Raw genomic sequence first — 14,721 nt, 5'->3', positions numbered from 1 at the left:
CACAGGACGTGGTTTATGTGCAACAATAATTGAACAACTAAAAAAATGGAACATCCCCATTGAAGACATGCAAGGTCAAGGGTATGACAACGCAGTAAATACGATAGAGAAAAAAATATGGGCTCCAAAATTTGCTTTTGAACAAAAATCCTCGAGCTTTTTACGTGCCATGTGCTACTCATACTCTAAATTTTATCATTAACGATACAGCCAAAGTATATGCAGATACAATTAGTTTCTTTGCAATTATTCAAGAAATATACAATTTCTTTTCATTCTCTTACGAACATTGCGCAATCCTTTTAAAGTTCGTAAAAATTTTAACATTGAAACAGCCATCAAAAATACGATGGGAAAGTAAAATTAATGCAATCCGCCCTCTACGATATCAGTTAGGAGAACTTTACGATGCACTTTTTGAAAATTTTAATAAAGAAACTCAGCATGAAGCATAAACATTATGTGCTAAAATAAAGGACTACAAATTTATTTGCTCTCTTTTAACTGGGCATGATTTACTTAACAGAATAAACCCTGTCAGTAAAATGTTTCAAGACAAAAATATGAACATTACGCTTGCTTTAGAATTTATCGAAAACTTAAAAATATCAATCAGATACAAATTTTAAAGAAGTTCTAAAACGGCAAAAGAACTGAGTGAAGAGGTGGATGGAGAACAAGAATTTAAAACTGGTATGGAAGTTCGACGATGAAAGAAGACATGACAATTTGACTACGAGCATCATGACGAAACGCCACAATCACCAGAAGATAAATTTAGAGTGAATGTGTTTTATACACCTCTAGACGTTGCAATGTGTTCATTAATTGAATGTTTTGAACAACTAAAAACATATGATAATTTCAATTTCTTGTATAGATTACTACAAATTGATAATGAAGATTTACGAAAAAATTGTGATGATTTAGAGATTCTCTTGATGGATGCCGACAATAAAGACGTAAATGCAATAGAACTATATGATGAGTTATGTGCTTTCTGGGATATTTTTCGGAACTATAATTTAAATATTCAAAACCCTTTCGATATTCTTAATTTTATTGTGTCCAATAATTTATCTTTCCCTAACTTTTCAATTGCTTTAAGTATACTATTAACCTTACCTGTTAGTGTAGCGAGCAATGAACGTTCCTTTACCAAGTTGAAATTGATTAAAACCTACTTAAGAACAAGTATGTCACAAAAAATGGCTTGTTAGTTTGGCATTAAGAGCTATTGAATATGATATATGCGGAATTCGACGTTAAGACTATTATTTCTAATTTTATGAATATGAAATCAAAAACCCTAAAATTTTAATTAAAAAAAATTTCAAGTATATTTATGTAATTTAATTTATTTTCTGTTATTCTGTAAAGATGTTATTTTTTGAATACTTATATTAAATGTTCTAATTATTTCTGAATTATTTTCTTATTTTCTCATCTGTCTTGAGTTCCTTTTATTTTCCTAAAAGATAGTTCCACTTATAAAAATTATTAAAAAATTTTTACAAGTTACTAAGAATTTAGTAACTTGTAAAATGCAAGAATTTTTTTAACTTTAGTTCAAATAAATTTTAACTTGAATTAAAATTCATTTTAATTTTGTTAGCGATTCGGGTCGGTGAGAAGGCTAAAATCCCTGTATTATTATATATTCAACGATTAAGGTGAAGTGGCTTTATCAAAATTTGCTTTAACTTTTGAGAATTTTTTGAATATATGGGTTTTTAATGATTATACTGCCTCGTCAACACCCCCGATTTGTTACATTTAGAGAACCAATGTGTGGCTGTTCTGTTAAAATTTATTTAAGAAATTTCAAATAATTTAAATTTTTATTATCGTAAAAGAACCACACGCGCCCGGATCGTTACAGGGGCACTTAGATAGACATTACATGCGGGCGGCAAAGACCCTAGCACCGGCTCTGTATATCTCCATAATTAAATTACCCATAACACTACCCCCCCCCCTCTCCTTGTATTCATAAGCTTTATATTCTGTACAGTTCACTGTTCTTTTCGTATGATCCTAATCTGTAGCAGTATCCAATTGTGTATTTTGTCCTGTTAAACTCTGCTTCATATCAAACAACCTCGAACTGCTCATACTTATATTACTTACTCATACCACAACACCATTAGAGATTTCTACTCTGGCTGAATTCAATTCCATTTCAATCATTACTACTATTCCCAATGCTTCTTTTCTTGTCTAAATACACAGTCTGTCATATACTGTTCTTGTAAGAATATACTATTTTTTTTAGCCAGATCTAACCCATTTTGGTCTCACTGCATCTATCAGTGCTAAGAATTCCTTGCTTTTATTCCATGCTTCTGGCATTGGTGGATATGTATGGATAGCTGACCACCAGACTGATAAGTATCCAGATAATCCTTGAAATATGATATTCAAATAGAAAGCTAAAGTTGATTCCTTAATTAAAAATCCCACCCAACCATATTTCCCTAGTTTTTACTTTTCTTTCTTGACAACTAGTTCCACTATTGCTGAAGTTATCTCTATTGTTCCTGTTCTCTGTTTTATTGCACTCTCAGTTTCAAACTCTTAGTTCAATGCATGTATTTGCAATAGTACCCTGGTATATCTAACTTCCCTGACTGTTCACATTCTCTGACCTTCACTGAACAACAGTTTCTCTAAGCATCTAACACCAAACCCATTGAAGTGTAATCTTTCTTGCAAACAAATCCTTTTGACCATCAAAATCATCCCATACATCAACATACTGCATAATACTTTTTCTTTTATTACAGCTTATTCGCTGAATCTTTCACATCACATGGAAATAGACTAGAAAGTGCTTAGCAAAAAAGCAGGAAAAGAAACAAGTTGAATGAGTGGATGATATGACTTTTGACTGTGTTTGTCAGAACAAATGATTTGATGAACTACTGCTCATCAGAGCCTTGAAATTTCCAATGTACCAAGCTCTACTATTCTTTTCTTTTTTCTTTTCATGTTGCCTTTCTCACTCACTTTTACTTCTTTGATGCTGCTTTCACCATCACAGACTATAATGTTTTCACATATATATAACTGTAAAAGAAACATTCAACTACACACAATTTCTTAATGGTTGACTGGAACAGATCAATATTCAAATTTATAGATGTACAGCCATTTAAAGAAGTCATTCAAGTGGTTGTGGTGTGCAAAATTTATCATTGGTGTGATTTTGTAATGGATGAATGTTTCTTTAAACAGCTGAAGTGTATTATACCAGCTCTTAAGCAAATTAGCATTAACAGCGGATCATATACATAAACACAACACGAGTAACTAAGTTTGTCGAACATCACTGGTTTCAGGCGTGATTTACAATTTTGTTAATATGTCATCCATCCTTCAATAAAGATCCATATGTTGAAGATTTATATCACTATTTGCAACTTGTGTTAAATTTCAATAGATGTTTGCTTTTCCATGTGATTTCTGAACTTCAGCAGTAGTTCTGCAAATTAGAGGTTAAACGTTAGTTGTTTTTAAAGGTAAATGTGCATTTTAAGATGTTAATTTTATAATATAATGACCACACATTCTGCATAAAAAATTGAAAGGGAGGGCCCTTTCACTTTTTGTGTGAATAATGGATTAATAATATTATCAATAGAAAATATTGCATTAAGTTATTGTTACTTTCTAGCATTTTGTCAGTATTTAACTGTGAGATTCGGGATATCAGGTGAATAATTTTTATATATAAAGTTTCAAAAATAATTAAGATGAATTTCATTTAGAATATCTTGTAATATACCTCCACATTAAAACAACACAACAATATGAGACCCACTTTTTGGGGGAGGAAAATAGGCTTACCTATTTCCTGAAAAAAATCGTTTGTCTCTGATACATATTACCATATCAATTGTCATACTTGTGTTGTTTCTTGTTATATGCAGTACAATGAATATTTTTGAGTTAAAATACAATTAAAAGATGGTTATTTTTATTTTATTTTAAGCAAGAGAAAGTGACTGTGAATGACTTCCTAGACACATTACTTTCGGATCCTGTGCCATCTTGTCTTGTCTGGCTTCCTCTTCTTCACAGACTAGCATGTACAGAAAATGGTAATTAACAACTTTTCGGTTGGCTAAATTAGGATTATGTGAGATTGAACATTTCTATTTGAAGTAACACATAAATGTAACCATTTCAGATATTTAATTGTTTATTATAAATTTTTACTAGTAATCAATTACTGATGCTAAGAACACTTCAAAGTTCAATATAATTCACCTATTATCTGACCTTGACAGGGCTGAGATAGATCATATATGAATGTTACCAAATGCCTTGATTTTAGCTACATTTTATTATTGATCTGTCTCTCATACTGTTGCCTAACCTTACAGATCTCTCAGTTTAAGATCTAATTAATAGTAAATAATATTGTGCTTGCATTGGAACTTAAGCTACCTTTTATTATTATTATTCGTGACACCTCCAAGGAGTCCGAAGACTCATTGCAGGTCTGTCTGTTGTCTAACCTTACAGATCTCTCAGTTTAAGATCTAATTAATAGTAAATAATATTGTGCCTGCATTGGAACTTAAGCTACCTTTTATTATTATTATTCGTGACACCTCCAAGGAGTCCGGGGACTCATCGTGGGAGGACACCTATTGTACAACTCTCCGTCTCCACCACTACACCGATCCTCTACTACCAATCATCTACATCAGCGCCATCTACTGCCCACCACCACAGTTAGTATTTTTTTTTTTCTGTAAATTGCGTGTGTTCTGAAGGGCTGATTTGTCTGTATGCAGGATGAAAAACCTGAGTTTCTGGGAGAAAAACCCTGCTACCTCTGTATGAAATCGGCTAACTCACCTTCAATTGAAAAAGTCCATATAAAGATTCCTCTCGTCATGACAAGAATCGAATGGCGCAATGTACCGTCGTTCTTCCAATTGCGCTACGGAGCCGCTAAATGCATATACCTTAATGCATATATTATATAACAAATCAGAGTATGTAATATTCTGAACTATAAAGCTATTGTTATTTATAAAACAACAAAATTATACGATAGCCACAGTAATAAGCGTTAATGAAAGTACAAATATTTCATACAGAAAATAACTGAATAATGGTACATCATCAGTGTGTGGAAACAACAAGCAAATAAAAGAATGAGAGTACAAGGTACATGAAACAATAAATCTATGCCAGACCAAACTTTTAAGGTTTCATGTATTCAATGTAATACTGATGTTCATTAATTCTTTTTTCTGCAGAATGACTGCAGAATTAGCATGGCAAATTACATTCACAAGGGATCTGGTAAACACCAGCTAAAGAGAGAAAGAGAGGTGACGGTTTGTATTTTATAGATGGTAACAGATAAGAAATTTTGTTGATAGGTAAATTTGTAGGATTATGGTAATACTTCTTCAAAATTCTACCAGGGATTGGAATGCTGTGGTCCATCGAAGAATCTTTAGGTGTTGGAACATAGGAGTCAGTTATCTGTAGGATTTGATGAGGATTGTAACCATTTAATTCCATTAAAGATTTGATACTGAGAAGTTTTTGTTGTAAGCTTGAGGGAGAGGAGCACATGTTATTTGATGTATTAATTAATGACACGATAACACCAATTTTTTGGGAGGTGAGATGAGCAGACTTTTGATGAATGTATCTACCAGTAAAGATATATTTCTGATAAACACTGATTGACCAAGTACCGGAGGCTGTGCGAGTAAGAAGGATATCCAAGAATGGTAAGCTACCAGCATTTTCTTTTTCCATTGTGAATTAAATGCATGGATGAAGGCTATTGATCTAATATAGGAAGGTGGTAAGTTTATTTTTGGAATGAAGCCAAACAGCAAAAATATCATCAACATAATGAAACCAGAGAGGGTTAGGGATGAATGAGTGAGAACAAGGCATCTTGCAAATGGTTCAAAAAATAGTTTGCTAAAGGTGGAGACAGAGGGCTACCCATAGCTCTGCCCTCAATCTGTTTATAAATCTTGTTTTTCCAGCTGAAATATCTCCTGATTATATAATCGTTTCAAAAATCTTTGATATCATTATTTGATATATAGTAAACTGATATATCAAATAATGAACTCAGATAATGAAATGTTAGCAAATAGAGAAAACAATATCAAAGTAACATATCGGACTCTTGTATTTGAATATCCTTAATTTTTTTCAAAATCAAGGATAATCAAATTTTTATTTTTTTCAAAATCAAAATATCAGGAATACTTGATGAATGATCTGGATTGTTCAATATGGGCAGTTAAGAAATGTGAGAGAACCTTAGTTATTCTATATGTGGATGAAACTGGTAATTAATTTACGGAATTAACAACGCATATGAAGTATTTAATTAAAGATAACTTTAATGAATCACTTCTATATTTCGGCAATGTCACATTGCCATCTTCAGGAACATAAAGATATGGTATGTGCACTAAGGAACTAACAAAGCAAATGAGGAAGAAAGTAAGAAACTAATTTTGTTCCTAAAGTCCTAATGGTGCCCTCTTGCGGGCTAATTTGGTAGTCTTGGCAGTTGGGCTGAAGTTCTCATAATGAAAGTCTCCCAAATTTGGGGCAGTTTCATGCACCCAAATTTGTTGAGGTTAGGAACGTTTTTTAGAGCTGCTGAAGATTCTTTGAATAATCTTTCATATTTAAACTTGCTGCGATGGATTATTTTTGTTTTCTTCCAACGAATTTTATGGTGGGTATCTAAGGCATGGTCTGCCAACCCAGAGCGGCTGTACTGGTGAAACCGGATGTAGTCTTGGTGTTCTGAAATCCTGATATTTGTTGTTCTGCCTGTTTGGCCAAAGTAGGACAATTTGCAGCTGCAAGGGACCTGGTATACACCAGGTAGGTCTAGGGGAAGTGGTTGGTCTTTGGTAGAGCGGATAAGGGATGCCAACTTTTTATATGGTCTGTAACAGGAAGTAAGGTCATATTTTTTGAGGATATTAGTTATTTTTTCAGAGGTGCCCTAGATGTAGGGGATAGTGATAGACTTGGTGTAGTCTTTATTGTGGAGGGGGGGAGGGGGGTTGTGGTTTATAGGTTTTAGTATTTTTGGGATTTTTTTGGGGTTATAGCCATTGGCTAAGAAAGTGTTGAGGATGTGGTTTAGTTCCATAGTCAGGGCCTTGTCATCTGAGCAGATTAATTTTGCCCTGTTATATAGTGTTTTTATCACCCCATATTGTTGTGAGGGGGGGGGTGGGATTGCTGGTGAATGTATCTGCCAGTGTGGGTGGGTTTTCTGTAAACAGAGAAAACCAAAGATCCATCAAGCTGGCGGGTGATTAAAGTGTCTAGGAAGGGGAGGGTGTTGTTTTCCTCTTTTTCTAAGGTGAACTGGATTCTGGGATGTTGGTTGTTTAAGTGTGTTAGGAAGGAGTGGAGTGTGTCTGAGCCATGTGGCCAAATAGCAAACACATCATCCACATAACGAAGCCAAATAGTGGGTTTTTGTGGGGCGGAGTTTAAGGCTTTCTCTTCAAATGTCTCCATAAAGAAATTGGCCAAGGGTGGGGAAAGTGGTGAACCCATGGCTGTCCCCTTTATCTGTTTGTAGAACTTTCCTTGCCAAACGAAATAGCCTGAGTTCATTGTGAACTGAAATAGGGCTGAGATATCGGGAGGAAACTTGGCTTGGATGAGCTCAAGGGTTTCTTTGAGTGGGACATTAGTGAATAGGGAGGAGACGTCAAAACTGACCATTATGTCAGTGTTGGAGTGTGAGGTTTTCTATATTGGCTTTAAAGTGGGCTGAGTTTTTTATGTGTGATGGTGTGTTGCCAGTGTAGTGTGTGAGCATTTTGGCTAAATGTTTGGCTAATTTATATGTGGGGGAATCAATGCCATCCACTATGGGACGCAATGGCACATTTTGTTTATGTATTTTTGGGAGTCCATATAATCGGGGGGGTCTAGAGTTATAAGGTTTAAGTTTGTTGGTGACTTCCACAGGCCAAGAAGTGACCTTCTTAAGGAGTCTGTGGATAGTTCTAATCAGAGAGTTGGTCGGATTATATTCAATGGGGAGGTAAGTAGTACTGTCTCGTATTAAAGAATTTAGCTTACCTTTGTAGTCTTTTTGATTGAGTACCACAGTGGCGCTTCCCTTATCAGCTTTGGTGATTACTATTTTTTTGTTGTTTTTTAATTCTTGTAGGGCTGTATATTCGTTTTTGGATAAGTTGGATTTCGGAGGTTTGGCTTTAGTGAGAACACCGACTACATCCAGTCTCACGTTGTTGGTGATATGGTTAGGCAGGTTGCGAATTCCACGCTCTATTTGGATCATGATTTCTTCAGCAGGTATCCTTTTTGGAGCTAGGGCGAAATTGTGACCACGTGAAAGTGCGGTGAGTGCTTCAGGCTTTAAAACTGCCGACGAGAGGTTGATTACTGTGTTAAGTGGTGGCTGGGGTACAGAAGTAGAAGTCTTTGTCAGGTTTTCGTATTTTTTAACGTGCCGACTACATATTTTTTCGAATTCCTTTCTTGCCGATGTGCATGAGATGTCATGAAGTATAGACCATAGATCAAGGCCGAGTGTGTTAGAAAGCTCTTCCTCTAGCGCCCGTAAGGTTTTGTTTTCGTCGGCAAGGAGAACGCGCGTCGCGGTAATTTGTTCTCTTAACAGGGCGAAGCTAGTGCGGTTATAAATGCGTAGAGCTTTCTCGGAAGTGAAACTGTGCTTCAATTTGACACAGTTGGGGATCACTTTGTTATCCCGGCAGCGTTTTAGGAACGTCAGACGATTTATTTGCCTCGATATCGTCAACCTCAATTTGCCGTATTGACGGGCCTTTCGTGCGATTGCATCTCCGTGGATGATCATGATTCTAGTAGTAAGACTTATACGTTGGTTAGACATAACTGGTAATTAATTTACGGAATTAACAACGCATATGAAGTATTTAATTGAAGATAACTTTAATGAATCACTTCTATATTTCGGCAATGTCACATTGCCATCTTCAGGAACATAAAGATATGGTATGTGCACTAGTTCCTTAGTGCACATACCATATCTTTATGTTCCTGAAGATGGCAATGTGACATTGCCGAAATATAGAAGTGATTCATTAAAGTTATCTTTAATTAAATACTTCATATGCGTTGTTAATTCCGTAAATTAATTACCAGTTATGTCTAACCAACGTATAAGTCTTACTACTAGAATATATGTGGATGAGTCGATACAATTCACAAAGGGTTTTATTGAACAAACTTCTTTATTAATTTTTGGTAGACCATATGAACAGGGAGTCCTTCCAAAATGAGTCTGTGACTTGTCTGCGAATGAACTCCGTGACATAATTGCATCAACTGTGCCCAACTGAATGGAGTTCAAAAACAAAAAATTCAACACCATTATTTTGAACTTTCCAAACGAAAATGGAAAAGCTCTAAAAGAAGACATCGACAAATTAGCAGAAGAATACTACATTGTTTCTAAAAATGTCGTCAGGTACTACCGTTTTGGACCCATAAATAAAAGAAAGGATGGAACGAACTTTCCACACCTCATAAGAGTGACTTACAACATGCCGACAAGCGCATCAAAATAACAGCAATCAACATGTTCAAAGACACTTGCTCCAATCATGTATATGTGCTCAACCCAGACATAACATTTGCCTGGAGGGAACAAGGACACCAGCTTCAAAGACAACTTGAAGAAAAACGTCAAAATGGAAACAACAGTTGGATCATCGACTGCGTACAAGTTAAATTGGTGCAAAAATCAAGTGATGCCAATAGCAGCCACCATAGAGACTAGTAGTCAGGCACTGCATAGGAAATATGCAAGACTCTTGTGGCCAAACATATACCTCATGGAACTCTCTACATATTCACTTCACCAATGTCTGTGGCCTAAACTCCAACCTTAATGGTGTCCACTACCATCTTCAGTCTACCAAACCCCACCTACTCTTTCTGGCAGAAACTCAAATCTCAGCCTTCCAAACTACACACTCTTTAACTCCTTTCGACTCAAGAGTGGCATCTGTGCATACATCCACTCTCACAAACCATGCCAGAGAGCACCCAACCTATAATCGCCCAACTTTCCCAGAAATAATACCTATAATAATTCCTTTTTGACTATTTATGTACTGCTGTAACTTTTGACCTTGTGTGTTGCTGTGACCTCTGCAGTAATTTTGTTTATATGTAGACACCATTGCTTAACTTAATTTTTGTGCATATATATTATTTACTAGTTTATTTTTTGACTAATTATATATTGCTGTAGGACACCTCGTATATTTGTGTAACCATGTAGTAATTTTGTTTATATGTAGATATCACATTGCTAAACTTAATTTTTATGCATGCATATTGTATAATAATTCCTTTTTCTCCATTTATGCACTGCTGTAATAACATTTGTTGTAATTTTATCTATATCTAGATACTGCATTCCTTGTCTTGGTTTTTGTAGATGCATTTTGTTTATTAACTTGTATTGTGGACCTATTTATGTACTGCTGTAACTTTTGACTTCGTATGTTGCCGTGCTCTCTGCAGTAATTCTGTTTTTATGTAGATGCCGCATTGTGTAACTTAATTTTTGTACATGCATATTGTTTTCAATTTTTTTTAACTGCCTATATATCTCTGTAACCTTTACTATGGCACAGTATAACCTTTCTTGTTTTTGTGCCAAAGAAACTATAAACCAAACCCAACTTTCACCTTCTTTGGTTGAAAATATCCCTTCCACACTCATTCAAATTCATTTGCTGTCTCTATTGCTCCCCTAATGCAACCAACCACTCTGAGCTCTTTAATTTCCTCTCCTTGAAATGGTTTTCTCCAGTACCACTTTCCCAACAGCAAAATCATCTTTCTAGGAGATTTTAATGTCCACAACACTAACTAGCTTTCCTCCTCCAGCTGTACAAATCTTGCAGGCAGAGATGCTGAAACATTTGCCATCACTAATGACACCTTACACAACTTGTTCAGAGGCCAACCAGAATACCAGATAACCCGAATCACTCCCCAAACACCCTAGATCTCTTCCTCACCAATGACCCTTCCAAATACAGTGAATGTAGTGGAGCCACTAGGTAATTCTGACCACAATCTAGTGTTCATCTCCTCCCCCCCCTTTGAACAACGCTTACACAGCCACTCTTATACAAGAGTAGTTTGGCATTATAACAGTGCAGACTGGGATAGCCTCCGCAACTTCTATGCCTCATTCCCATGGGTGGACTATTGCTTCTGGCCTTCCAACCCAAACATGTGCACTTATCACGAAAGTAATCCTCACTGGCATAGAAACATATTCCTCAAACCACTCTGAACTGCCATTTCCTAACTAAACTCTGGTTCTCCCAAAGATTCACCAAGGCTGTACAAATGATAAACCAAACATACCATTACTGGCTCGAATCAAGAACTCCATCTTTCTTTAGAGTTGATACTCAAACCAAAAATAGATGCAAAAAAAAACAATCAATGCTTCCAAAACAGAGTTCGAAAGAGCAAAAAGCAAGAAATTAGCAGCTTGTCCAAACGGCAGCCGAACCTTTTGGTCTCTCGCCAAAGCAATCGGTCATCCTCTTCCCATCACTATTCCCACCTCTATCATACCCAGTTGACTCTATTGCATCATCACCTACAGAAAAAGCCAATCTCCTGGCCTCGCATACAATCATTCCAGATGTCCAACATATACAATGCCCACTATATCCCTTTTGCCAGAAAGAGATCAGAAAATTACTGTCAAAATTAGACACAAAAAAAAAAGGTCTCCTGGTCCTGATGGCATTCCTCCAATTGTCCTGAAGGTTTGTGCCTCAGAACTGACTCCTATCCTGTGTTGCCTGTATATACTGTCTTATTCCATTGGTATCTATTCCACAGCCTGGAAATTGGCCTATATTCAATCCATTCTCAAGAAGGATGACAAGTCACTGCCATTCAAATACTGCCCTATCTCACTCCCCTCAATCCTGTCTAAAGTAATGGAAAAAGTCATCAATTCAAACTCCTGCACTACTGTTAAATTATAATATTGGTTTATAATTTAATTGTTAATTGATGTTGACTGCACCATTCAAATATTCTATGTCTATTATCAACTTTGTATTTCTATCAACCACGCCTTTGTTATTCTTTTACACATACACCTTAGGGCTAACTTACTTCTTCTGCTTTACTCAGTCATAGCTATTCTCTGCTTAAGGTATATTTCAAATATACCTTAAGCAGAGTATCATTCAAATATTCTATGTCTATTATCAACTTTGTATTTCTAACGTGACCAATTTTTTTACAGTGAAAAGGAGGACGAAAAAATGTAAGAAAAAAGTACAACGTAAATAAATGAAACATTTTATTAATTTAAACAAAAATACACTAATTATGCTTACATCCCTTTTAATTATTTAATTAAACGAGTATTTTTCCATTGAATGAATATTTTTTGTCAATATATCATTTTCTAACAATATATTGGAAATTTCGGTATTTTTGTATTCAACATTTGCGTCTTCACAAAATTGTTTTAAAGTAGCCACACGAACAGTAAAACGGCTAAAATACAAATAAATTGTCGTTATTATTATTTCTACATCAATTGGCATGGCACATGATGCTGTGTTGATTGCATTTGACAAAATATGTGCATTACAACCTATTCCTAGTATTTTCTTTTGGAGTAAATCTTGTAATTTTACATAGACATTATTCACTCCTTTGCGTCCTCGCCCACCAAAATTTGTGTTTGTATTATCAGCTGTTAGTGCAACAACTTTAGATTTCAAATTGTTTTCATTTATTACTCTGCATAGGTGGTTTGACAAAATTTCAGCAGTTTCGCCCTCAATGGATTCTAAATTTAAAATTTTTACTTGAATGCCCTTGGTAACATTATAATACCTTACTAGTATTGGATACAATTTGGTTTCATTATGATTTGATGCATCAGATAAAATCGTTACAAATGCTGCATTTTTCAAGTCTTCTGCAAGTATTTTATCACAGTAATTTTTAAATACTGATTTAATAATAGCCTCACATTTTGTCCTGGCACATGAAAATTTAGCATTGTGAAAGTTTTTCAATAATTTAGTTGTACAATCCATACTACGAAAACTTTGATTGTGAATTATGGTATGAAATGCAAATGTTCCCTCCATTACAGCTAACTGTTTTTTCATCTTCAGAATAATTAGAAGTTTTAAAAAAATAGGTTACTTTACTACTGGGAGCTGATGCATCTAATGATTGCTTATGTTTGTTGGTGTTCAAGTGTTTCGTTATAGCTGCTCTGCCTCCAACTGCAATACAAAATTCTCCTCTGCAAATATTGCAGAAAACAATGTTGTCTCTCTTTGATATGAGGAGTGGAAATTCCTTTTTCAATTGATCGTTGAAATGGCATTTCCTCTTTCTTGATTTTTCCATCCCTTAAATGAAATTAAAAATTAAAAATAAAATATAGAGCCACACGAACGATGCAAGCACGTTATCAATAAATAAAATTAATAATTAAAACTAAAACTTTAATAACAAAAGTGATAAAACTTTACTAAATCTATATTTAAATTATTTTACACTTGTGTTGAAAAACAGGGTTGTATAAAATTGAATTAATGAATTAATAAAACGTGAGTTGTACTTACCTGAGTATAATATTCACTGAGAAAGAAATAATTTCGTATTTCCGTTAGAAATAAACACGAAGTATAATATAGAGATAAAGTAAACAAAGTGAAGTGCGCAATGGTGCGAGACAAGGGCAAGACACGTTAAGTTCTCCTATGCCCTGCGCATGCGTTTCATAATCGCGTCTTTCTGAACTGTACCGTCACATGACACGTAACAGTTCGGTGCGGCATCTCTGAATACAGAGATTAACAGATTAGTTTTAAAATATCGAAAAGGAGGACACTTTTCGAGAAAGGACAGAACCTACAAAAGAAGGACTGTCCTCCCTAAAGGAGGACGATTGGTCACCTTAGTATTTCTATCAACCACGCCTTTGTTATTCTTTTACACATACACCTTAGGCCTAACTTACTTTTTCTGCTTTACTCAGTCATAGCTATGTTCCCACTGCTAGTGAATGACTTTTGTTATTGGTCTATCCTCCAATTGCCCTGAAGGTTTATGCCTCAGAACTGACCTCTATCCTGTGTCAATAAACAGGTTACCAACTCTCAAACTATGCAATTAGAAGAATTTATTTGTTTAATGACTGAGGCATTCTAATTTATATATATATATAGCCTCAGAATTAAAGTATGGAACATAGGCAAGATCAAATTTAACATAGACAATCTCTTATAGCTAGTTGTGCCGATTTTTAATCTATAGAGCACGCAGGTTTGCTAATTTTTTGGGAGACAGTGCATTGGCAATGGATCAGGCAAGATAGTTATATACAAACAAAACATTTTATTTTGATCTTAGTATGAAACTACAAATCACAATGTAAGAGAGAGAAAATCTCTTTCTCAACCTAGTCATATACACATTAAGTGCAACATACAATTAATTTTCTCTTACATAACTCTTGCTTAACCCTTTATATTGTTAACTCATCTAAATTTAACATACAGTTATTCCTTATGTGCTAACTTAGCTAATCTCCATTCATTCTATATACAAAATTTAGATTCGTTTCCTTTCATGACCATAACTGTTTACTTAACTAGT

General features: G+C 35.0%; 1 protein-coding gene across 1 annotated transcript in view; it reads left to right on the top strand.

The window, feature by feature from the left end:
• Nucleotides 1–14,721, top strand: part of LOC150108119 (dystrobrevin beta-like) — a 262,083-nt gene that overhangs the window by 80,736 nt on the left and 166,626 nt on the right. Inside the window, 1 exon segment of the mRNA XM_090415602.1 lies at nt 3,995–4,103. Coding sequence (XP_090271728.1) covers nt 3,995–4,103 — 109 coding nt within the window.

This window comes from Typopeltis vanoorti, chromosome 3 (assembly GCF_054136105.1).
Source record: "Typopeltis vanoorti isolate ZY-2024b chromosome 3, IOZ_Tvanoo_1.0, whole genome shotgun sequence".
Lineage (NCBI taxonomy): Eukaryota > Metazoa > Arthropoda > Arachnida > Uropygi > Thelyphonidae > Typopeltis > Typopeltis vanoorti.
This window is presented reverse-complemented; position numbering and strand designations above follow the sequence as displayed.